Source organism: Aedes albopictus, chromosome 2 (assembly GCF_035046485.1).
Source record: "Aedes albopictus strain Foshan chromosome 2, AalbF5, whole genome shotgun sequence".
NCBI lineage: Eukaryota > Metazoa > Arthropoda > Insecta > Diptera > Culicidae > Aedes > Aedes albopictus.
The window spans coordinates 291054040-291081131 of record NC_085137.1 but is presented as its reverse complement, the minus strand read 5'-3'; the positions used below and the strand labels follow the sequence as shown (position 1 = coordinate 291081131).

Sequence of the window (27092 nt, the reverse complement as noted above, 5' to 3'; positions counted from 1 at the left end):
CTTAAGCACGGAAGCGTGTAGCTACATCAATCAATCCCTCAGATTATTATAAAGATTTGGGAGGATGAAGAATTGCCCACTAGTTGGTTGGATGGCCTCATATGCCCAATCTACAAGAAAGGGCACAGACTGGAGTGTGCCAATTACAGAGGGATTACCATTTTAAATTCGGCGTATAGGATACTGTCGCGTGTCCTGTTCAACAGACTGCGACCTCTTGAGGAGTCCTTCGTCGGCGAATACCAGGCTGGTTTTCGTGAGGGCCGATCAACGACGGATCAAATGTTTACCCTGCGGATGATCCTAGATAAATTTCGGGAATATAACTTGCAGACTCACCATCTGTTAATTGATTTTAAAGCAGCGTACGATTCAGTGAAAAGAAATGAGCTTTGGCAGATAATGTCAGAACATGGTTTTCCGGCGAAACTAATTAGGCTGATACGCGCAACGCTGGATGGATCAAAATCAAGTATTCGGATCGCGGACGAAGTGTCTACGTCGTTTGTGACCTTGGATGGATTGAAGCAGGGAGATGCTCTTTCAAATTTATTGTTCAACATTGCACTCGAAGGAGCAATTAGGAGGTCAGGCGTGCAGAGGAATGGCTCTATCATCACACGGTCGCACATGCTCCTCGGTTTTGCGGACGATATTGATCTCATCGGCATCGATCGTAGGGCAGTGGAGGAAGCTTATGCTCCTCTGAAGAGAGAGACAGCGAGGATAGGCTTGACGATTAACTCTACCAAGACGAAGTACATGATAGCGGGTAGAGACAGAAGCAGGCCTAGTGGTGTTAGTGCTGAGGTAGTGATTGATGGGGAAGTGTTTGAAGTTGTTGAAGAATTTGTTTATCTTGGAACACTTGTGACATGTGATAATGACGTTTCCCGTGAAGTGAAAAGGCGTATTGCAGCTGCGAATAGGGCCTTTTACGGATTGCGTAGCCAGCTTAGGTCCCGTAACTTGCAAACGCAAACAAAATTCGCTCTGTATAAGACGCTGATTCTTCCGTTGCCCTCTACGGTCACGAAGCGTGGACGTTAAAGGAGATAGACCGAAAAGCTTTTGGAGTTTTTGAGCGCAAAGTGCTGCGGACAATTCTCGGTGGGAAACAAGAAAATTGAGTGTGGCGCAGACGCATGAATCACGAGTTGTACCAAGTGTACGAAGATGCGAATATTGTGAAACGTATAAAATACGGCAGACTTCAGTGGGCTGGACACGTAGTGCGAATGTCCGAAGAAAGAATAGCGAAAACAGAGAACCCGGTAGAGGTAGGCGACTTCGTGGGCGGCCGCGAACTCGCTGGCTGCACGCGGTTGAAGAAGATCTACGATCCCTACACGTTCGGGGAAACTGGAGGAACATCGCCCAAGACCGACGAAGATGGTGCTCTACTATACGCTCGGCATTGGAGTAAAGTTACTTTGTAGCCAACAAGGTAAGGTAGGTACATATGACCAATAAACCTTTAATCCTACGACACCATAATTTATGCTTGCTACATGGGGTTAGCAATAAATGATGATATGTACCGGTCAGAGTCTTGACTGATGCTGGAGTTGGTTGTTTCGATTGTACAGCAGATTTTTCATAGTTTCCTTTGTATCCATATGCTGATTGAAATTAGGAGCAAGTACAACCTCTAGTATCCTAATTCCGGTCATGGGCTTTGTTGTGAACGAGCATTCGTGTACCCCATGATCGGCTCGGCTCGTGTCTATCACAACGATGGATAGACGACGACGGCCGCCGCCGCCGACGACGACGACGACGATGACGAACATACAGCAGAACAGCAGAACGTCATCGACTGCAACAGCAGCAAGATGCTGCCCGCGCGCGTTCTCCGCGGTATTACTTTTAATAGATTTTAATATGTTGTAGTATTGTGTAAATTGTGTACATAGTTTATGTTAATAATGTGCATGTTTTTATTACTTAATGTCCGCGTGTGGAAGTGTTTTATTCGGCTACAATAAGTACATTTCCCCGGATATGAAAGGCTTTTTTCATTTCTAGCATCACGAATCATCGTCGAGAACTTGATTTGATGTTAAATTTATGAAAAGATGTCCTTTCTGTTCTGCTTTATAAATTGATGCAATCTATGATGCAATTCGTGGGAACGGAATAGGAGATGATTGAAATTAGGCTTGGTCACAAATCAAAAGAGGTGCAGTAGGGTATGTGTGCCATCAGTAATCTCATGCTCCCATTTTCATCCTATTCGAAAACAAGCGATTACGGCACCGATTGACTCCGTTCTTTTTGTTTTCATGGGTGCTCACTTCTAACAAAAAATACAAAAATAAGAAACAAAACAAACAGCGCTTCAATCCTTTGTTTTTCGTAGGATGAAAATGGGAGCCACATGCTTAATAAGGGAACCAATACCCTATATAACGTGAAATGGAGATGCTGAAGCGGGTGCCAGACCACGTCCCTGCTGGGTGGCGTGAAATAGAAGAGCGATTGACAATAGCATCATCAATGCCGTATTGCTAATACAAATATTGTATTGCCGGTCGAAAAATCCCAAATTTTCCCTTACTTAATAAATGGACAGCCCAGAGTTTACCCATTTGATTCATGTATGCAATACAAAGCATCGGTTACACTTCAAACTCCGTATAATCAGAGCTGTAGCGTGTGGTTGGCCAGGTTGGCCCCCGCCAAGGGCGCCAGTTTCAGAGAGGCGCCAGTTTCAAGGGGCGCGATAGGCCTAAGGCTACACAGAAAAAAATATGTAATTAAAATTCAGCGAGAAATCATGCACATAAAGGGAATGCTAGAGTTATTGCACTTTTACATGAGATATAATGTAAAATTACATTACCATCGTGTAAATTTCTGCCAACTATCGCGTAAACCATCATGGTCTCCAACCGGTTACGTGATTATTAGCGGAAATTTACACGATTGTAGCGTAATTTTACATGATATCTCGTGTAAATATGCACTAACTCTAGCATTCCCTTTATGTGCATGATTTCTCGTTGAATTTTACATGAATATTTTTTTCTGTGTACAAGAAAATAGAATGGTGATATTGTTTCTTTGAACATTATCAAGATTTCACAACTTACCGTATCTATGATTGATCATGTGTTTTTAACGTTCTTCTGTATTCTCAAAAAATCAGATTTCTCTAGATCATTGTCTACAAACATTTTTGTTGAACAAGAGTGAAACAAACATCTCTTAAGCAAACTCTAGCTGAAGAAAATTCAGTTCAGCTTATTGAGTTTCTTGTGTTTGAGTATTTCTTCAGAATTTCTTGCTGGGGTTCTTTCAGCAAATCTTTATAAAAATTCTTCAGATTTTTTGTAGGGGTTTCATTGAAAAATTCTCAAAAATTTTTTTTAGAAATTCTCACAGAAACTCCTTCAGGGATTCTTGAAAAAATAATTCAAAATTTGTCCTGGAGATTCCTCTTAAAATTTCTCGAATGATTCCTATAGTATTTCCTTAAGGCGAAACTGGAAGCATTTCCTCATATTTTTGGTTTTTGATTTTTTATTAAATAACGAAGCAATATTTTCAAAATCGGTTTTCGTGCACATGTAGAGTATGCATCAGGGTATCTTCTGAATTTTTTACGCGGTAGAAAAAGTTTTTCGTTTTTGCAGAAACCATTTTTTTGTGAAATTTCGTTCAAAAATGGTTTCTGCAAAAACGAAAAACATTTTCTACCACGTAAAAAAATCAGAAGATACCCTGATGCATACTCTACATGTGCACGAAAACCGATTTTGAAAATATTGCTTCGTTATTTAATAAAAATTCAAAAACCAAAAAGTGAGGAAATGCTTCCAGTTTCGCCTTAAGGGAGACCTTCAGAAGTTCTCTAGGATTTTTTGTCAGAAATTGATGAAAGGATTCCTCCTGATATTTCTCAGAGGATTTTAGTGGATAAACTTCCGTAATTCCAAATTCTACAGATATTCTTTCAAAAAATCTTTCAGTAATGAACTTGGCATTTTTCTTCAAAGATAACTTTGGAAATTCCTGCACAGATTCCATCAAACTTCTCAACACTTCTATTTCACATTTTTTCCTGATTTCTTCCTAGTAAAACATCAATTAATTTCTTTAGAAATTTTCCAGGGTTTTCTTCAGAAACACTTACAGAGTTTCTTGCAAAAAACATCTTTAAGGACTACTTAGAAACAGTTCTATAAATTTCCTCACTAATTCCTCCATGAATTCATATAGGAAATCCTTTTGAGATTCCTTCATGAATGGCTCCAAGAATTCCTTCAGAAATTCTTACATGGATTTTTTTTTTTAATATTTCACAGATTTCCTTGAAAAAATTTGGCCAAAACTTCCTTTAGAAAATCAACTATAGATTTTTTTGGAAAGAATCTCACAGAATCTCTCACATCGCATAGAAAATTCCCTATGATTTCTTCCGAAATTGTTCCATGCTCCATAGATTTCTGCTGGGTACTCTTTAGAAAACCATAAACTTCCCCATAAATTCCTCCAGAAAAACGAAAATTTCCATCCTTCAGTAATTTCTCCAGGTATTCCGTTAGAAAATCCGCTATTGATTTTATTCAAAATAAATCAAAAAGTTATTTTAAAGCCTTCCAAGAATTTCTTTAGAAATTCTTCTATGAATTTCTTCGCAAAATCTTCTGGGGATTTTTTTTAGAAAATCGTCCTAAAAATAGTTTTAAGAGATTCCTTCAATAATTCTTCCAAGCATTTTATGTGATTTTTCTTGTAGATGACCACAAATTTATAAAGGCATTCTGTTCTGTTCCAGGAATTTCTGCTATAAATACTCCATGAATTCCATTGGTAATTCTTATTGAAATGTCTCCCGAATTCTTCTGGAGATTCCAACAAAAACTTATACATACATATAATTCTTTAGGCTCATCTCATGATTACTGAAAAGTTTCTTTCTTCTGGGAAATAATTTGATTGAACTTCAGGAGAAACCTTTGATAAAGTTATTTGGTGAAACCAATTGAACTAATCCCAGAAAATTGACAAATAAAGGTTTTTTTGAGGATTCCTGAAAACTCTTCAAAAACAAAATTCAGGTTGACCAAAAATCCAGAAAAGAAAAAAAAAGACGAAAACATATTTAAGATTTCTTGAAGAAATGTATGCGTAAGTCATGCTAGGAATCTGAAATGTCATTGTACTGGTGGTGAGATTATTGAAATGAAAAATGTGTTTGTACCTTGGTTCGTACTTACATTCGTATAAGAAAAATGAACTTTGGAACATTTTTGGGGACTTCTAATAAAATTCCTAAAGAAATAAACAAATGAAGCACACTCTAAGAAAATAAAAAAAAACTTGGAAACTTTGTCGTTCGGAACACCAAAATCCAACTTTTAAGAAAACTTTGAAAAACAAAATGAATAAATTATTGCAAATTAACTGGGCTGCCCCTATTCGCATAACTGTCCCATCTTTGCTGGGTTTCCTATTCGCATGGGACTGTTGTGCGAATGGGGGCAGTGGGAGCGATACTAGTTTCCCTAAGCCAAAATATTCCAAAAAAGTCAAAAAACGACAAAAAAACCCGGTAAAATTCGCAAAAGCTTGGCCTTCTTTTTAGTGGATATGTCGACTTTTATGGGTTGTTAAAACTTGTGTTTCCGCCCGCTCTACAAATTAGCAATATCAGATGGTCGTAAGGCGCCCATCTGGATGCTTGCCAAGGGCGCCATGGGAGCACGCTACGGCTCTGCGTATAATGAATAAAGTGATTTGAAAAGTACCCACAATTATTTGTATTTAGTAGACTAAGTTCAAAACTTCTGGACGTTTTGGATAACCTGGTGATCTATGTTACCGCTGTAAAAGGACATACATTTTTTCTACCTAACAGCTACAACCCAGACAAGGAGTTTCGAGCACAACTAATTCCCTTGATAAACCCGTTTTGATTTTTGGTCAAAAGGTATAAGTAAAACTATGCAAAAAACGAGGATCAATATTAAACGGAACAACCTTATAATAGATGAGAAACACGCCAAAGCCTATTGAGTAACACAACATTTCGGTAGCATCGGCCAACGGACTTCGGTCGATCCTAGGATCTTAAGCTTTATACGGCATGCCAGTCCACCCTGGTTTAATACATTTGCTTATTTGAACCTGGAATAATTTCACCTGAACCAACCTGAAAACTCATCCAAGTTCACCTTCATAAATTCCTCCAGGAGGAAAAATCAATGGAGAAACACATAATGAAATTAAAAAAAAAAAACAAACATGCAAAATCCTTGAATTGTCAGAAGAAACTTTTAGGGGAAATTCCGTAGAAACTTAGAACTCTTTGAGAAAATCCTGATAATTCTGCAGAAATTACTGAAGGAATATCTAGAGGAGTCTCTCGAGTATTGTTTAGGGGAAATCCAGGAACAATTTCAGAAGGAATTACTAGATCGTGGGAAAATCCCTAAAGGCACTTCTTGAGCAATTGCTGAAGAAACTTCTAGTGCAGTTTCTTAATAAACTCCTAGAGAAGGAACTCCAGTTAATATTCCAGTTTTTTTACTTTTAGATTCTAGACTTGCACCTTAATGAATTTCCCACATCAGATTCTAAACGGAACATTCAACAAACGGAACAACTCGGGTAAGCGGGAAACTCCAACCGAGATGAGAATATATAATTCGAGAGATTTTTCATTGAACTCTCACAGTCATTAATAAGACCGGAAAAAAGCTCCCATCGGCATTGCATAAACAGAGAATGAAGCCAGCATAGTTTTCTCTCAGATTTGGTGTTTTCCTTGCTCCCTTGTTTTGATCGCTGTGTTTTCCATCATATGCGTTCTCGCTGGTAGGTTTACAGTTTTCCGTGCTAGGTATACACATGCCAGCAGTATTCTGTCGAACTTCGTTTTGATAGGATGTTTTCTCTCTTCTATTGATTCATGTGCATACGGTAGCAAGAAATTTTCAGTGGTTGTATAGTAATATAAACAAAATAAGCTTTGTCAGTATGTAACCATTATCCTTGTGAACCAAAAATGCGCGGCAAATCAATTGTTTGTGTGAATTGTTTAGAAAATAGTTATTTCATCTGAAGCATCAGTTCTGTGACAAGGTTATCGATTTTCAACAAAGTTTGGTCAACGGACTGTGAAGTGCTGTTCATATTATTGTTGATCAATTTATCGATTGAGTCAGGCAGACGCGATACCTATCTATTTCCGAGCAATAAATTTGAACAAGAATGAAAATCTGTACTGTGAATCAGAGGCGCAAAATTTGAATTTCGGTTTGAAGTTGCTAAACGTACTACAAGTAATAATGTTTGTGGACCTTATTTGAATTAGTGGTGAAATCTTAACGAGGTCATCAACATCAATATCGCTGCTAAAACAAAACATAATGGATCTCTGCAAGCGACATATGAGTAAGTATAGGCATATAATCTTACATGTTCATCAATAATAATTCCTCAAAGGCGTAAATTGCATGCAACACCATGTGAAACAAGCATATTATGCTTTACCTTATTTTATTGATTACTCGCTGGCGTCTGTCTGTGTTCGTTGACTGATACGCAATGCTGTGAGGTGAGGTAGACATGCTTTCGATAGGTAGCGATAAAACTCATTCTGTCTGGATATCGATTTTTCGATCCGTTTGTGCACTGTCGGGATGGAACTTCAGTCAGTCGTATTGTTACAAATAATTATTTTTATTGCTTCTTAATTTTGATTCAATTTCAATATTCATTTTTTTTTTTTAATAATATATTACTATCGAAGTATCACTTTAACAAACAGGTTAACGGTTTTAACAAATATTACTCGTAAACTTTTTCATATTAGTCTAAGAAAATTCCCTTGGAAGTTGGAACTCAATTTCCAAGTTAATCCACAATATTTTAATCAGTCCAAGTACACTAAGAGGTGAATGAACCCGTTGGTTAAAAGCCTCTATAAAAAAAGTCCAAGTACAGAAAACAAAATAAAATTTAAAAAAAAAAATAAAACGAATCCTAACGTTTTACATATTTTCAGTTATTTGCCCATATTTAAAATATGCCCTTTTCAAAACTTGATCGTGATAAATGTTTAAAAACGTTCATTAACAATATATTTCGGCCGAACCAACTACATGAAACTATAAAATCAACGAAAATTTGGCAAACATATTTTTGTCCGCCTGTTTGTATGGAAATCCCCTATAGTGCAATGGTATATGTACATCATAATACTTAAAGAAATACTATGTTAATTTTGTGTGGGGATGTTCTAGGTTATCCAAACTGTCCTGGAGTTCTAATACTTAGAGATTTAAATAAATGTATGAATTTTCAAAGTTTCCCTAGCAGAACATGTTTAGTCAGACTCATTGAATCAACATTTTTTTTTCATCATTTTTTTTTTTCAAATATTTCATAGGGAAGTGGAACCATCTCGGCAGGGGTCCTTGGGCACTTTTCTGCTATAATTCAGCCAATTCTGAACCAATTGACACAAGCTTTGGAACGCGATGAGATGCGTATTAGCGTGGGACACAAAAGGACATTTTACTCCTGTACACTTTTTGAGTTCCATTTTGGCCCCATATCAACTGTGCAAAATTTTAACTCGATCGGAGAAACTATATTTTAGCGCCAGCCGTTTTAACTTTTCATACGATTTACTATGGGGAAAATCACCTTTTCAAAAAAAAAATCGCCACAGGTTGCCTTTTAACCCTTAAAAATATATCGATGAATGATTTCTGTTGGAAATTTTACGAGGAACAAACTCTCTGAAGACCGCAAAGCGATCTAAGGCATGTGGAAAAAGTTATTGACTGAAAACCGAATGGTATGCCTATGATGTTTAACATGTAAGGAATAACAATAAATAATAAAATCTCGTCATTTTATCCAGGCTTGACAGAAACTCCCTCGCGAGAAAAAGAGGAAGCGATTTTGGCGATTTTCTGAGGAGTGAAAATAAAACTCAGAAATCACAACGCAAACCCTCAACAGCACCGAGCGCGAGCTTGCCGCGCAGCGAGGAGTTCGTCCAACACTCATAATTGCTTGTAGTGTTTCTCACGTCCACTCACACTCAAAAAGCTCTCGCGAGTTCCACTCCCATACAAAGACAGACTCTCGAGGCGAAAATCGCACTCAAAAACCCGAAATAATCATCGGCTCTTTTTTCGTTCCCCTCTTCCTCGCTCAGTTTTTATTGCCTCTCTGTTTAGGGTTCGTTCGCTCCCTCGCGGCGAGGCAAGAGCAAAACACCGCTCTAGAGCATGTTGCAAAACTCTTTCGATTTCGAGGAGGATTATCAAGCCTGATTTTATCGATCGGGTAAGGCTTAATAACTTTTTCCACGAATATCGCATCGCTTTGCGGTCTTCGGAGGTCTGATTCCTCGTGAAGTTATCTACAGAAATCATTCAACCTTGATATTTTGCTACCACTTAAGCATTCCATATGAAAATATGATGTATTTTTGTAATGTTTGTGTTTTATTTTATGTTTTGTTTTGAACTACTAATAAACCTTTTGTTTTAGGAGGATTCAGGTAATTTTATTGTATAATAACACCATTTTTAAAATATAGTAACTGTAACGAGCGTATCACTTGTGCCTTATTCGTATTTATTACTTAATCCTTTTCGCTTTTCAGTGAATCTTACCACCATTCCATCAATCTTTTTTTAGCAAATCACTGTACACATATTCATATTAATAATAATGTATATAATAATGTATATGCGAACATGTTTATATATCTATATCGTTATCTGGAAGTGTTTGGTGCAGGAGGTCCACGCTTCCATCTTTCCCCTCGATTTCAAGGGTTAGAATGTTTTCAAATATTGACTATGTTGAAACCGTTCCATCCCTTGAAATCTTCTCTGCGGTACATGCTGCGCAGTTGGCCTGGCCGTTAGACAAGAAAGATGACAGACTTGAAAAGTCTTCACTTTCAAGAATGCATTCAAGTAATGGCTGCGTTAGTGTGAGATAAGATTAGATTAGAATAATTATAGATTAGATAGATTAAATGTAGTAATAAAATTTAGTGAAATAGTAAATGAAATAATATTTGAAAGTAACTCGGTTTTGAATTAGATCATGTCTTTAAAAAAAATAAGTTTAATCGAATCTTAATAATCATACCATTGCCTATTGACTTTAATCTAAACGCTTGATTTGTCATGCCTCCAGCATACGCTTATTCGCTGTCGCATTATCTAACAACAGTTGACTACGCGCAGTGCTGGGGGAACCGACAGGGCTTATTACAATTCTACACTAACCCTCTAACTACTAACAAGACTGGGAAGTTAACGATAACTCATTGCACTGACAGCCACATTTTGGCGGCTATAAGCTAGTTTCATTAGTTATACAGTGTCGGACAAAACAATAAGACCACCGGTCCTATTTCATACAAAATGGCCAAGTTTAACGGTATGGTACTCGGTGTCTAGTAAACCGATTTGGCTAAAATTTTGACAGCCGACATGAAACTACGAGAGTTTTGATTTGTATTAAATTGATTGAGTTATGTTCACTACTTCCAATACTACAGATATACGGTGCGACAAAATTCTAACACCAGATTTTTATGATAGTTATTTGTGGTTAACTCAATAAAAATGTCCCAAGTTTAAATAGCATCCTTAATTTTAGTACTTGGTAATCATTCATGAAGTATCATATACTATCATATATCCTTTGATAATTGCAATCTGAAAATGGTTCTATTATTTTGTCGTTTCATATATCTGTAACTTTTGATGTAGTGAACAGAACTTAATCAATTGAATACAAATCAAAATTCATGTAAGTCCATGGCGACTGTCAAAATTTCAGCTTAATCGGTTCACTAGAAACCGAGCATCACATCGTCAAATTTTGTGAGTTTGTCGGGAGTGGGATTCAATCCCAGGTCCACGGCGTGATAGTCACGTGTTCTAACCATCCAACCAGGTCCGCCCCGTCATGAGTTGTCATTTCTATGGCTAAAGAATCCGAAGATTGCAGGTTCTTATCCTGTTACGGTCGCCATGTGGTGTTCTTTCCAATAATAACCACTTTTGGTCGGTACTAGATGATTTCTATTATTTATTTTAAAACTTCACCTACCCAGTACTTTCAAATTGTTTAACTATGCCACGATCGATTCAGACCAAATGTTTGAGCATTGGTTTGCTTTTGGTTGTACAAATTGACTCCTTGTACTAGCGATTAGTATTGAGTAATTGTTACTATATGAATCGTGGTGGGAGAAAGTATCTTGGAAATAATTGTAATTTCATTACATCTAAAGTATCATCTCAGTCGCAACGAATAATTCAAATTATTTTGCTGGCTTCAGCTGATATTAACAATTTGTTTGTTGAGGTTTTCCACAATGTCTGGAGAATTTTTGAGACTGGTTTAGGTTAGATTTGTGTGGCGAGCTAACTTCCATCAAATAACCTATGCCCACAGACAAACAGACGTAACTCTTAGAGGAAATTCATCAAAAACTTTTGTCCGGTGTCTTTTTCATGAGCACACTGTTGATAGAACCGCGCGCGACACTGTCGACCATGCTGGATTTCGATTTGACGTTTTGCTAACACGTACACTACTACACAAATTGCCTGTAATTTTCGTATGCATCATTCAGCAACGTATACACTGGCAAACGTCAAAGCGATCGAACACTAGCGCCTCTGGTGGAACAACCCCGCATATCAAATGGAATTTGAATTGATCGTTAAATGCATGTGCCAAGCTGCTTTGAAGAGTGTTACGTCTGTTTGTCTGTGCTATGACATTTAGTCGAATGGACATCTGGTTGAAAGGCACTTCCAGCATGGAAAACTGGTACCCGCGAAACTAATTCGAATCGATTTTGCACCAAGGCTTGGACAATCCGTATTCTTCATCAACTTCTCACAAAATTCCGTTGAGTTGCTATGGATGATGAAACATACTGCCTCAAAAAGTTCAAATATCTCACAGGACAGGATTTTTATAAAGCAACAAGCCAAAAATGAGATGGAACGAAAATTTAAAACGAAATTCCCTGAAAATATAAAGTATGGCTAGCAATATGTTCGTGTAAGATAAAATCTTAGATATTTGTAACAACAGGTACGCTATGACTTATCGGGAAGAATATCTCCAAAAGCGTCTCTTACGTCTTCTGAAGAAAAAAAATGAGACCTTGTTCTGATCAGATTTGGGCAGCTGCCGATACGTTAAGGACAGACATGTTAGAATCCCAAAATGGCCGCCACAATGGCCGACTTTGGCACCTACTTGCGATTTCGGGGGCACAAATCTCTTCGTAAACAAAACCAACGCACCTGAGTTTCTTATTTTAAACTAATTACCATCAGGGTACCAGATTCCGCTCATCTAAGGCCAGTTTCGCAGAAAAACATCATCTGTTGAATGACTGTTTAGCCAATTTGTAATGTTTTTCCATTTTATGTTAGTTCAATCTAAGTACAATCAGATACAAATCACGACTTATGTAGAACTTTTCATAAAAGTATGATTTTATTACATTTGGTGTGAGACCAAAGTGGTCCTAATTCCGCTCACGAACAAATTTATGCCATCTTTTAAATAGACTTTTGCGGAAAAGTGCATTATTTTTGCAACTCTATGTTTTTACAATTATTTTTTCCTGTTCCGTAGGAGTGCATAATAGGGGTTAAACACACTGTATACTAAAATCGGCAGATTTTACGATTTTGACGTGTTTTTATGCGTGAGTGGTTATTGGAACACATGAAATTACCTACAGCTTTTTTGGGCCCAATAGCCGCTCAAAAAATTTCATTGTTTTGTTTTTAAAATTCATGTTATCCGATAAATATTGCATAAAATGGCTTTGCTCTCGTCTAATTTATATTGTCCAAGAATATCATCACCGAAAAGACAGTATTTATGTGTGTAAACTTGATTTTTGCAACAGTGAGCGGCTATTGGGTCATGAGCGGCTACTGGTACACTGACGGTACAAGTGAGCAAGAATAGAATAATGAAATGCATTGTTGTTTGAAGCATGCTTCTTAAGATTTGTGCATTTGAAATTTTGATGCACTGTTGAAGCGGGATTTCATGACGTTTGTCCTTAAAGATACAATCACTTCCCGAGCAGAAGAGAATTACAAAACAATTGCAAGGTTTACAATTCAACAAGAATTACTGAATGGTAAAATTTGCCATTGGTTTGTTTGAAATAAGTGACAAAAGGGCAAAAATAGTTACTGACATTGTTCTATGAAATAACTAAAGAATGTCAAATCTTGACATTACAATGGCAAACCAAGAACAAAAAAAAACAAATAAGGTTGAGAATTGCTCAATATACCATTTTCAGTTATTGAAAACAGAACAATATCAAAATTAGTTATTTACCTGTCAACCAAAAAAAATTTCAAAAGTTAGCATTAGAATAACCAAAATTCAAATTTTGTCGTTATGTTGTTCTTATTGCTGACTGCGCCCCAAATTGGACTGACACAATAGTGTGCACCTTCAAAGTGTGATTACAGCGCAGGGATACGTCGGATCGAGTTGAGGTCTTCGGTGCACTTATTCCTTGTAAAGTGCACCCTGTATTCCTTGTAAAGTGCACCGAGGACGTCGAGGCGATCCGAGGCAAATGTGCACTTTTATCACACTTTTTAGGCGTACCAAAAAAAGTGTGATAGTCCAATTTGGAATGTAGTCTGCAATAATAAGTGAAAACACTGGATGGTTCCAAACTCGTAAGAGGTCAACAATATTTCACCAATTACAATTTTTTTTATGATAGCAAAATAAGACATTCAGTAGTAATTCTTCCAAATTTGATAAATGACAAGCGAATGGCATATTTTGATATGATCATATTATGCTATTGACCAGTTGTTTTAAGCTCTTCATCAAGAACTCATGAATGATAAAATAAGTTATGATAATACAATTTGTTATTCTTTTGTTTTTGGTTTGCCATTCACCTCTACCCGGTACGACAAAAAAAAAAACGTTGCCTTTGTAACCAAGGATTGTTATCCATCCCCCAAACCGTCCACAGTTGCGACCATTTGAAACGTACTGGTCTTTGGTGGGGATGACCTAAAAATGCAGTGGAGAGGTGTTAACGATCCAATAATTTCATTGTAAGTGACATATTGCTTAAAAGAAAATCGATTGCGCAAAACTGCAAAGTGATCTGTTCAGCCAAAAAACTAGACAAAATCTTTCGTTATATCCGGAATACGGCTTTGTTTTCTGATGTTTCCTAAACAAGTACGAGATCTCCTTATACCTATATACGAAGTATTTCTCCAAAATTTCATGAAAGTTGATAGTCGAATGCCAGAAATGTAGTTGCTATTTATGCCCAAAAACATATATAGTATTGTCACATTATCCGAACCTTCCTAAGTTTTATAACGAGCTCATGAGAAAAGATCATAAAAAACTCGAAAAGAAGATAATAATCATTACTTCAACTTTGAAAATATCTACAAGACTCAATTTTTAACCGAATGACTTGAAAATTTTGGGTTTTCCTTGTTGAAATACCCGGATTAAAACTAATCATAGGGTGTTTGGTGAAAACCATTCCTGCACCATACAGTGTACCAGCTACAATAATGTATATTGTAATGAAATGGTTCGCTAAAAGCTTCGCACATTGTAGCTACTATACATCTACATTCGATTTTTATGTAGCAATATATTATACTGTTTTTCTTACGTTTGAACCATTCACTTTACGGAAAAATTATTTTTCCGTGCATTTTTAAGTATTTATTCAGTTTTAGATTTTTTCCGTGCTTTGTTTTGTTGATTTTTGTGACTTTTTTATGCAAAGGAAAGAAAAAAGTGAATAAGTTGAACCATCAATTTAAAGTCAATAAAATGTTTAAATAAGTACTAAACCAGATGTCTTAAGAACTGCAGATCCAAGAGATATGGCGGGTTAGGTATGCAGAGTGCGATGAGAGGAATACGATTGACGAACTTTATCTTTGGCGTAGCCATCTTTAACATATGGACTGGACTGAACACTGAATAATATAGGTTCGTCTGTGGGTTCGATTTTTAACCTAACTTATACTTGAATCGAACTTTTTCTCATGAGTTGTTATGTATTTCAAACTTTAGTCAAACTGGAGTCTCAATATCGCAATAACGGTTAAACACGCTGTAATGATACTTATGTACCTCGTCACCCACTTCATGCAACTACATTAGTGGTCTAATAATACTTAGAGCGCTCGGCATAGTTCCATCATGCCGCTCAAAGTGTTGTCACAAATAATGCTTAGTTTGCGAAACTCGATTATCTGGCTGGTGGGGCATGGGAGTCTAAGCTTCAACTGTTAATGCAATCAGAGACTACTCAGACTTACACACTTAATTTAATTTGCCGAGGCCGGCAAAATAAATCGCCGAGAATCCAACAGCTGAGAGCTCGGTAAAAATCTCGGTAAAAGTTCAAAGTGCCGACTAGTCTGCAAACTTGACAAAGATCAACTGTCAAACTTTGACGAGTGGTTCGGCAATACATTGCCGACAACTTCGACATACACGGTTACCGAAATTCTGTAAATGTTTGTTTTTTTAATGCATATTGATAAGAAGAAGTAAAATAAAACGAAAATGATTATTAGTTTAACAATTTTATTCACGTTGGTCCTGCGTAGGACATTTTGGCCGCTTTAACTGTACATCAACAGTAAAAACATAATTTCACATTTCTCCCGGGGTCACTTCCTTCTGCCCCTCCTCCACGGATGCACTGGGCCAGCTGGATGATGGTGACGCGCTCGGCGTGGATCGCAGATGGTGTCCCCGAACAATCCGATCAGGCAGGGCAGTAGCGGCGGCTCTTTGAAAACACATATCCGTCACGAAAGCATGCGCATTTTCACGCTCCAAGCGCTGGAACGGCAACTTGCGGAGTAAGCAGCAACTCAGTGGACTTTTGGTAACGACGGATTTCTCGCAGAACTATCATTCCCGGCCGATAACGATGCAGCTTCTTCACTCCGCCGGTCGAAGGAGCACTGTTGTGGGCGGCCTTTGCGACCAGCTGCTTATGGGGAGCCTTTGCCCAGTGGATTTACGAACGGTTTTAATACCTACGGACCTGCTTCTGCTGAAGTCCGGCAGCAAACAAACAGGCACCTTGGAGGCGAGGATCCGGCAGGATACGACGTTTCTCTTATAGCGTTCCATTACCAAAGTAACAAACTGAAAAGAAAATTAAGAAAGACATTCATTTATTGATCAAATTAATGAATTCAATTAGTTTACTTACGAGAAAATCATTCGATCGATGCCAGTGATCTGCTTCAAAAACCTCTTTTACGAAGATGGCACCCGGCAACGCGCTTCGTTTTCATTTTTGACAGATGCGCTTTACCGAAATTCAGCGAAATGATTAGATTGCCGATTGCTGTGGCAAAAAAGTTTGCCGAGATTCGGTAATGAACGCAAATTACTGAATTTCGTTATTTTTGATGAACTGTCAAATTTTAACGACATTTCAGTTAAAATAACCTTTACCGATTGAGTTCGTTATTCATATTTACCGAGATCAAATTTGGAGATTAAGTGTGTAGACGTGGGCGATCCAATATATGAAGGGTTATCCAAAACGCTCTGGAGAATTACCAAAGCGCATTCTCATAATGCTAAGCCTAAGATGCCATTAAGGACAAGGTATTTGGAGTACATAGCTCAAAATTTCTAGAGCACCGTTTTTTAGAACCGTTGAACGGATTTGGATTAAAATGCATCACGCTGTTGACAACCACTGCACAATTAGCGTGATGCATTTTCATCCAAATCCGTTCAACGGTTCGAAAAAACGGTGCTCTAGAAATTTTGAGCTATGTACTCCAAATACCTTGTCCTTAACAGTAGGAATATGACAAGATAATATAACATTATATGCGAGATTATATGGTTTATGTAATGTAAAACAATACAACATAACGAAAGAGAACCATTCGAAAACCATTTAATTAAATGTATGACCAGTAGTGAAATTACAATTAAAAACAATATATTTACGGTACATTTTATTGTTTGAAACCATACGTGTACCATACAATGTACGGTATATTAAAACTCACGTATCAGTTTTTAGAACAATTAATTTACAATATAATGTATGGTTTTGCAAAAATATATATACAGGGGATAGACAAAATGATCGGGACAGGCAAAATTTTCACTTTTCAAAAAATGTCCAATTTGCTGTAACTTTTCAAGAAGTGCATCAAATATTCTTAAATTTTCACTGTAAGTTGATCAACTAGTTGTGTATTAGTGGACAAAATTTGGAAAAGATCGGGCTATTCCGCACGAAGTTATGAGCATTTTAGAAAAAGGTAAAATTATTCGATAGCCAACTTTGAGCTGTTATATCTCCGGATTCAATGAATCGAAAGCGATGAAATTTTGTCCATTTATGACTTATATAATGAGCTCTGAAAAACGTTTGACACGACTTGAAATTATTAACAAGAGAAAAAGCTATGGCAATTTCATTAATTTCATGATTTTTTGGTAAATTGGTCTGTTTTTAATATGCATCCCATTACTTTTTTAATGAATTTGCGCCTATGTTGTTACTTTCTTTCAAAACATATCTGTATTCGAGAGAATCAGAGGGAATTAAAATGAACTAAAATTAGCATCTTGAATTTTGAAACGATGTTGAAATTTAAGAAAATTTGGTGTTTTATTATAAAAATAAGCTAATCGTTATAATTTTTTTCCGTGTTAAGAATTTATAGTTATAACAAAAGTTTTTCGAAGCTCATTATATAAGTCATAAATAGTCAAAATTTCATTGCATTCGGTTCATTGAATCCGGAAATATAACAGCTCAAAGTTGGCTATCGGATAATTATACCTTTTTTAGAATCTTTATAACTTCGTGCAGAATAGTTCGATCTTTTCTAAATTTTGTCCACTGATACACAAATAGTTGATCAACTTACAGTGAAAATTTGAGAATGTTTGATGCACTTATCGAAAAGTTACAGCTTTTTGAAATTTTTTTGAAAAGTGAAAATTTTGCCTGTCCCGATCATTTTGTCTATCCCCTGTATACACTGTGGTGCATAATTGATCGGACAAACGCCGATTTTCATACAAAATGGCCAAGTTTGAGATGCTGTAACTATGGTTTGCTTTGATGGATTGAGCTCAATTTTTGACACGGAACTACAAATATGCTGAATTTTGTGTATACAAAGTATAAAATGTTTTCGTTCACAGGTCTGGGCGTGGCAAAGCGTTGAAAAAATTGCAAAAGTGATCGGACAGCGGCACGCGTGTAAATCAAAGGGGTACCGCTGTCCGATCACTTTTGCAATATTTTCAACGCCTTGCCACGCCCAGACCTGTGAGCGAAAACATTTTATACTTTGTATACACAAAATTCAGCATATTTGTAGTTCCGTGTCAAAAATTGAGCTCAATCCAACAAAGCAAACCATAGTTACAGCATCTTAAACTTGGCCATTTTGTATGGAAATCGGCGTTTGTCCGATCAATTATGCACCACAGTGTATATGGAGAAAAATATTTTTTTATATTGTTACGATACTTAACAACCCGTATAGTATATTGTAAAAATCTTGTTTACAATTTACTGTATGGTGTCTACATTACATTTTATTGTTTTTATGTTTTTATTTTAACAGTAGTGTCTATTGTAAAAATATGGTTTTAAATAGTACTGTTACAATACAACGTTCGGTTTTTCTACTGTATTTTTTATTCGTTTATTATTATTATTATTATTATCATTATTGTTATTATTATTATGATTATTATTTATTATTATTATTATTATTCGTTTATTATATATCTACAGTAGACGTTCGATAACCTCAACATGTTTACTTTAGCGGTTAGCGGTGTCAGCCATCTGATCGTTCCAAAAGCCTTGGCACAGACAAACAGACGTATCACTTGGAACAAAATGCGATAAAAATCATCGTCACGAAAACATAATCGCCCAATGCTAATTACGCTGTGGTTCGCAAACCTACTGAGTAGGTGGCGGTAGTGAGCAAACGTCAAACAGGAGCAAAAATGATACGAGCGCCATAAGCGAGCGATTTGCGAACTACAGAATATTTGAATATTCCGTTAAAAAGGTAAACGATGGGAAGTGAGTAGAGTGAGACGTCTGTTTGTCTGTGGCCCCGGAGTGTGGGTTCGATTCCCGTTCTAGTCGGTGAAAACTTTTCGTCAAACGGAAAATTCTCCATTGGACCACTGGGCGTTTCGTGTGCTGTCCGTTGTCTCACATGTTTGTGATCGTTCAACCTCTGCTGGAAGACGGTGTAGTGTCTTTTTTTTTAATTCGATAACTGCAACGTCAGTATGTATTCGACTGTTTATTTGGGCTAACTTTGCGCACCATTTTGACGGATAGCGGTGCGATAACTGCAAATTTGTTCCACTAACCGGATTTGCAGTTTAAAAGCACTACAGTTAAATCGTATGCACCGAACGTCTACTGCAGATAACTCTCGTGCATGTGTAGCCACATCTAGTTTCTATAAGGTCTTGAGATTTTCGCCGATAAAAACCTGTGAAGTTTTTGTAGTGACTTTTTACAGATGGGAGTATTATACGAGTAAAAGCAGTATTGTTCATACGTGAAAAGTGTGAACAATAATGTCTGTCGCGAATCTTTCACTAAGCAGTGTCCGAGACAAGACAACCATCATTGATCAACCATCTTCCGTACTCTTTTAGTGGGTGAGTAATAAAAAGGGACGGCTGTCAAACAATCACTTTTGATTCACTGTCTGCAGCAACTGCATGGCGTTGCATTGAGCTATCGGTGGTAATTTCAATTTGAGATAAATTTGGCAAAATAGCCATTTCTATTGAGTATTTAGTAGTGAATCGAAGTAATAACAGTGCTATCTATCGGCGCGTAGTAAAAATTATCAAAAAGAGGTTGTCTGGATAGCGCTTTTGCGCGTCGAAAATGTAAGTACATACGCATTCGATGGATCACTCGGCATACGATTCTGCCGAGGCGAAAAATCGATAATCTTCTCTCGTCGTTTTCAATCAACTGATAGAAGCAGTGATGCCTTTCGTTGCGAATGTGATATTAGTCACGGTTTTAATTTTTGGTTCAAATTTATTCGTCATTCATTTGTATATTGCTGTGTGCGTTCAAGATGCAAACGATGCCCAAATGCGCTCCAAACGCGGTAACACAGTGTTACCAAAGGCAACTTAGCAACCAAAGTCAAAACCACCGCCAACCTAGGATTCAAAGGCTCCTACTGACATCGGGTTACCTATTAGAAAATCTTACCGCATTTAGTGCTCCCGCATTTGATATTTGCATTTCGAATGCACACAGCAATATTTCTTTCGATTTGTTCATCCGAATATCAGTGGAAAATCATAGGAGAGCAAAAACTTTAATGAGCCTATATTTTTAAGATATTGTCAATGGATGATTCGCACGCTAAGATCAGTTTACCCATAAATGAGTAGTTCATTTACCCATATTTAAGTTTTGAATGCATAACCTATTTTATGGGTAAATTATACCGATAAATATAGGTAATATTTACTCATATTATAATCAAAGTGACTTTACCCATATATGGGTAAGTTGTATTTACCCATATTTGGATGAAAAAATAAACATTGAGCGGAAACACTCGCGTTTGGTACGTGTTTTTTTTTTTGCGGACGAAGTTTTTTAAGCTAAGTTTTTATTGTTTGGTCCTGCTAAGTATAAGTTGTGCTAAGAATACACAGGCCAGGCAATTGTGTTCTAGGAATTCACCCGGTTCGACGGAACGGAACAACCTCCAGTCCGTCGGAGCATCCTCATCTACATCTGCTCCTCTGACTAGAACGTCCAGCCAGGCGGAACAATCCGTCGCGACGATAGCCAAGAAAGTAAGTATTCAGTAAACACCTCCGGAAAGGGAGAATTCCCGCTAAATATTTAATTTTTCAACTTTTCAGCTGTCGGCAACTCTCCGGCGAATTCCAGCCGAATTCAAGGCCGAATTGGAAGTGAACCATATTCGAAAAGTCGTGAGCGAAGGGAGGACCACGCTAGAAACGATCGCATCAGCGAAACAGCAGCATTTCCGTGTTCGATTCCGAACGTCGAGGGAATTATCCGATAGTTTAGTTCGAACAACCTCTGTTGTCCGGCGTAACAAAATCATCCTGGTCTACATCTCTTCCTTTGATAAGAACGTCCAGCCAGGCGGAACAGTCTGTCGCAACGACAGCCAAGGAAGTAAGTAATCAGCTAACATCTCCGGAAAGGGAGAATACCCGCTAAATCTTATTTTTTCAACTTCCAGCAGAACAGCATTCCCGTTTCCGATTGCGAACGTCGAGAGAATTACCCGATGTATTCCGGTACAGCGGAATAACCATCCGAAGCAGAAGCGCCTACGAATAAGATCCTACCCCGGTTCGTTCGACGGAACAACCTCCAGTCCAGCGGAACAAAAGCATTCCCATCGACATCCCTTCCTCTGACTAGACGTCTAGCTAAGCGGAACAATCCACCGCGACGATAGCAAAGGAAGTAAGTATTCGGCAAACACCTTCGAAAAGGGAGAATTCCCTCTAAATCTTTGCTTAAAATGGGTCTCATTACCTTAAATAAACGAGAGACAAAAAACATTCTTTTCATGTTTTCTTCGTGGTCTTTATCCGAAATAATTGGTGTCTGATTTTTTTAAAACTTCTCCCTAGCAATTTTGAAACAGCGTTTTATTACCCAAATTTGCGTAAAGTTTACTCAAAATTTAAAAACCCATATATGAGTAAATATTACCTATATTAATCGTAGACGCATCATACCCAAATATGGGTAAAGTGCCTTTACCCATAAAATGCGAATGTGCACTTTTCGACGATTATGGGTAAACTTTACCCATATTTGGGTAAACTGACCTTAGCGTGCGGAACAGTTTCTACACTCAGAAATCATACAAATCATGACTAGTTTTAAATTTATTACTTTTTAAAATTAGCTCAATATATACATTCCATTGTATAAAAGAAATACTAGCTTCGCATAATAAATTAAACTAGGTCCGATTTGCACGACATTATTTTGACCAGTGTTTAAGTTATTATTGCCGACGCCGGCACTTGCCGCCAGTTGAAATTAAAACGGATCGAATTCGGAGCAGACAACGAAGTCCCGAGGTTTTATGGCTATCCGCAGGTAATTTGCAGAAAAGTTTTGTGAAAATGTTCGGACATTACAAACTTTACGTTTCCCGCAGATCGTTGGAATTCACACCAGGAATCCCGCACGGGTGAAAGAATCGGGCTGCAGTGGAAAATAGCAGGGCCCGGATGCTGCCACATTACCGTCACGAGGAGGACCCAGCAGGAAAATTAACGGGAAGTCGGAGTTGCAGCAGTGTGTGATCACCGTGGAAAAGCGGAACAATCAAGAGCATTTAGAACACAGTGTCGCCAAGTATATCCGCGCCAATCTCCGCGCATTTTTACGCGTAAAGAGGAAACCAACATCACAAGACATCCCGCCGACCATCCGGAAGTGCCAGACCAGCTATAATCTTTCACCTGACCGTGGTTGTGCGATTCCGTGCTACTTGAATACGCGTGAGGTGGTCCAAAATGCACCTCAGTTTATCATTTGGCGAAGATCTCCCTCGCTGTTCCTCTCCAAACGGAAATACCTGGATCTTGTCACCAAACTCCCGTAGCAGTTATCGTGGCAGCGTCCCCCATTCATTGCGGTTCCATGTGTCGTTGATTTGTTTTTGTTATTTACGTATTTAATTTTAAAATGAATAAAAATTTAATATTAAGGTTTATGTTTTTGGTTCTGCTTTTTCATTTTCCTCAAAATAGAAAAACAATGCAACTTCCACGCAATATAAAATTAAACCTGGAGTAAACTAAGCGAAATAAAGTTCACTTATACTAGTATACGTTTAAGTTAAAGTTATACTAGGTCAGTTTGTTTTGCATTTATACTTGGTCTAGGGTCAACCAGGCGAATAGCGTTTTAGAGTGGGATTTAAACTATTTAGTTTAGATTTTTTTCTGAGTGTACATTTTTCTGTCTATTTATATACAGCGGTTGATCAAAACAGTGCCGCTGTGTAAGTGAAGGAGTTTGTTGTGTTTTATTGCAGCTTGAGAGTAAACAAAAAGGAATTATTTCCACCGTTGATACAGTGGATATCCACAATTGACTCATCTAAATTTGTTTTCAAATGTCCTTTATTATGGGATAGTTTTGCGATCATAGGCAGCATTCCACGTGTTACGTTTTGTGTAAGAATCAAACTTTTGCTTCCAAAAATTGTTATAATGTTAAATACATGTGTTGAAATATATACAATTAGAAAATCAAAAGATCAAATTTGAATGGAGGATTCAATCCCTGCTTTCTAATTGGAAATCGTACCTTTTTGCTTAGATAAAATCGAGATATAGAGCGTAACACGACAGAATCGCAAATTTGGACTTAACGACAAGCAATTTACTACCGTCAGTCGGGGTGATATTGGGCCTGGGGGGTAACTTTGGATCAAAAATCAAGAAAGACGTTTCGCTGAAAAAAAAAACTTACATTTGTTAAAGTGATTGCCAAAGTGGATAGTGTATGGTTCGTATAACTTGCGTTGACTATCCGGTGGTGTAGAAAAAAGTCTCATTTAGTTGATTTTCCATTAAGAAAACGTGATGTGAATGTTAAGGTTAAGTGTACTGTACAAAATCGTACAAAATGCCCAGTAGAAAACAGCTGAACATCGGACATGTAATGAAGTGCTTATATGTGGATATATTAAGCAGTTGCTTTGAAAAGTAATACAAATTTACTTGGTTTTGTGTGCAACTTTGTATGAAAAACTAATTTATTCTAGCTGTAGTACAAATAATTCATTTTAGGGAGGCTTTGGGCCATATAAAAGCAATGCAAAAAGTACGAGAACCCTACAAATGTGAATTAAAACAACTGAGAGTATGTATTCACACTATTTTATGCATAACTTTATGCATAAAGTTCTGAAGATTAATATAATATCAATGCAAAATAAAAAATGCACGCATATCAGTTTCTGGATAGATGATAAAGAAATATTACTTTTGATAATGGTGTAGCATTGATTATACGTCGTTTTCAAAATTTGTTACTGATTTATTGGATAGCGGATGTATCGCATTGGATCACGTTTGTTTGTCTGTGATGTTATTTTATTTTAAAGTGACTAGACACTGATAGGTTGTGCACAAGTACATATCTATATATTCAATAGTTTTGATTTGCATGCGATATTTTCTCACATTGAACTATTATGTTTGAATTTTAGTGTTTGGCCCAATGTCATTCCTTTGAAGAGCTGAATTTAGACGAGCTTCAATTAAGCTAAATCATTGTCAAAATTAAAGTTAAAGCATTTATATTTCAATCAATCCTAAAAACGAACGTGTCTACCGAATTTCACATGATAAATTATTGTTGTAACGACTTACCAAGGGACGAACTATGCAATTTTGGCTCAAACGACACCCCTACTGACGGTACTTTGCCTTTACAGATTTTAAAGTTTTTAGTATCAATAAAATAATATAAGTTATTATCTTCGTTTTGGTGGAATGAAAATCTTAATCATCAACAGGAGCACGTACATATTGTTCTTTGAAGTTCAAAAACCGTGAAAACACATTTTAAATCAAGTGATTCGGATCGAAACCATATCCAATTCAAGTGATTCAGATCTGAATCAGTTTATATTCAAGTGGTTCAGATTTGATTCATTCATTTTTCAAATAATGCAGTCTATCCGACACTTGATATTGACCTCGCAGCACCAAATCGGAGTTCGCCAGTTGCACTAGCGAAGCGAAGTTTTCAGCGAACTTTCTGTCATTCCTCATCCGACCCGACATGCATCCCTGATGTTTTCGTTTTCAGTCCGACGCCGTGTCGACAATCACGACTTTATCCTACCTGGACGTCTGTCAGTGCGAGCGCGCCAAATTTTTCGTGAGTGAGCATGTGGTGTTGGTGGTTAAGGTGAAACGGTACACTAGCCGCTATTAATTAGAAAAATTGTTTCGCAAATGTCGATCGCTTGGTCGATCGGCTTTTTTTTTTGCGAAAACGCAAACTGAAAAGTATTAATTTATGAAAAATAGTAAGCGCACGGGTACAATAGGTTAGCAAGTTCGGAATTTTGTGTGAAATTAGTTTTTGTTTTCACCATGGAAAAATGCTTCTGACTACCATGGTGAGTTCGTCTCATTTCCCCTTAAGTTCGCTAGTAATGCAGTGAAGTTTGAGCGATGCTCATTCTTCGGTTTTCTTCCAAATCCACAATATACAAGTGATTGGGGTATGAATCATTTGAAATCCAAATTATTCAGCTCTGATTTACTACACATTCAAGTTATTCAAGTCTGATTAACTTTATATTCAAGTGATTCAGGTCAGATTTATTTCATGGGTTTGATTCACTTCAAATTTAAGTGATTTGGGTGTACTGTGTAATCATATTTTAACTAGGGTAGAAGCTTCAGTTTTGGCCAGCCCGGAGTTTTGGCCATAGTGCGGTATTCAGCCTGTAACGATCTAAATTGGCATACATTTATTTTTTACTAGTAGATTCTAATATAATAATATGATTGCAGCTGTTAAAACCATACATTTTGATTAAAAATTGGAAGAAAAAAATAATTTTCCCTAAAAAATCAGCTCCCATATATCTATTTTGGCCAGGGTGCTTCTAATTTGGCCACTCCCATAAGAAATACACGTGATTGGCCAAAATAGAAACCAAAGCTAAGAATATGGCCAAAACTGCGGCAAGACTTCTATTTTGGCCAGTGCCACTTTTAATACAAAAATCAAGTATTAGCTTGATTTCTGCATTTTTCTAATAGAGTATAGATCGAAACCTTTCATTTAACACATTGGTAGTTTTCATTGGATTATTGGTTATTTTTATAAAAATGATTTCCCTTAGACTGGCCAAAACCGGTGCCCGCACCCTAATTCTGGTCGGATTAAACAGCATTCAAGTGATTCGAGTCTGATTCATTTATAACTCAAGTGATTCAAGATTAATTTGATTCAGGAGTTGATAATTTCTAATTCAAGTTAATCACAACTGAATCATTACTATTCCGGTGATTCAGGCCTGATTGATTCCATAATCGAGTGTTTCTGGTCTGCTTCATTTCATATTCAAATCATTCAGAGTTGATTCACTTCACATTCAAGTTATTATTCTTTACGTCCCCCTTAATATCCAACTAGTTTCAAACAGAATAGGGCACGGTCGGTAGTGTAATAGATTTGTATTAATGAGTTGGTTTATTGTTGTTTTAAGCAATGCCGGGACGTGTGGCGAAATTGGTCGCTCATTCGTTTCATAGGCGGATGGTAATGGGTTTGATTCCCAGACCCAGCACTTGCAATTTTTGGTTTTTCTTTCCTCCGATAGCGGCTGATACTGACCACCTACAGCTCCAACGAACCCGGATACGCTGATATAGGTGAATTCGACCCTCAATCAAACTGTAAAAATTAACACATCAAATATACTCATGTTCGTAGAGTTTGATGGATAGAGTTGAAAAGTGACAGAAGCACAAAAGCTAGAAGTCTGATATCGAAGAATGGAATTAAAAAAAAAAATGCGTCGCTCATGCCAGGATGCTTTTATTTTTAATTTATTTTAAACCTTTTAGGGAGTTTAGACCTTCTGATTCATTCGCATCTGAAATGAATATGAATCGCCACATCATACTATGCTTTTGTTTCACATTCTCAGTTAATGACATTGTTTCAAGGATTGTATTCAAGGGTTTTTCGTGTTGGTCAGAGATCTTTTACATTACAATATAACGAGCAAAGACTACTTTATCAAGAAGACTTGGAACTCTGTATCCTCCTCAGAGTAAGTTAGTACCACACACTGTCATGAATACACAGAGAACAGACATCCAAGCTAGTACAAGTTTTCTCTCGAAAGCTGTGTAGGAGGAACTCAAATTATGGTATTGTTCGTGCAGTTGAAAATCGGAATTTTAAACACGCGAAAATCCATTTT

At 37.2% G+C, this 27092-nt stretch overlaps 2 protein-coding genes and 1 long non-coding RNA gene across 6 annotated transcripts in view; all 3 read left to right on the top strand.

Annotated features, from left to right (window-relative positions):
* The first annotated feature begins 6872 nt into the window (after positions 1 to 6872).
* Positions 6873 to 27092, top strand: part of LOC109410291 (zinc finger and BTB domain-containing protein 14) — a 35857-nt gene continuing 15637 nt past the window's right edge. The window contains exon 1 of one of the 4 annotated variants that reach the window (XM_062852066.1): positions 6873 to 7404. In XM_062852066.1, coding sequence (XP_062708050.1) covers positions 7380 to 7404 — 25 coding nt within the window. In that variant the 5' untranslated portion in view covers positions 6873 to 7379. Of the gene's footprint in view, positions 7405 to 19767; positions 19987 to 27092 lie in introns of those variants that run through there. The other 3 variants (XM_029878416.2, XM_029878415.2, XM_029878412.2) reach the window with 3 other exon arrangements.
* LOC134288812 (uncharacterized) lies at positions 15802 to 21624 on the top strand. The gene is made up of 4 exons (XM_062854699.1): positions 15802 to 15920; positions 20670 to 20922; positions 20992 to 21274; positions 21345 to 21624. Exons 1-4 carry the CDS (start codon positions 15802 to 15804, stop codon positions 21440 to 21442), a joined length of 753 nt encoding a protein of 250 aa, XP_062710683.1. The 3' UTR covers positions 21443 to 21624.
* Positions 21974 to 22841, top strand: LOC115262311 (uncharacterized). The gene is made up of 2 exons (XR_003895230.2): positions 21974 to 22219; positions 22281 to 22841. It is a non-coding gene; the product is annotated as an uncharacterized LOC115262311 (long non-coding RNA).

Bases quoted from the DNA above. Each gene is read 5' to 3' on its own strand.
- LOC134288812 (XM_062854699.1), top strand. From the start codon at position 15,802: ATGGTGTCCCCGAACAATCCGATCAGGCAGGGCAGTAGCGGCGGCTCT. The intron at 15,921-20,669 runs GTAAGCAGCAAC...ATAAACATTGAG, and splicing joins CTGGAACGGCAACTTGCGGA to CGGAAACACTCGCGTTTGGT. The intron at 20,923-20,991 runs GTAAGTATTCAG...TCAACTTTTCAG, and splicing joins TCGCGACGATAGCCAAGAAA to CTGTCGGCAACTCTCCGGCG.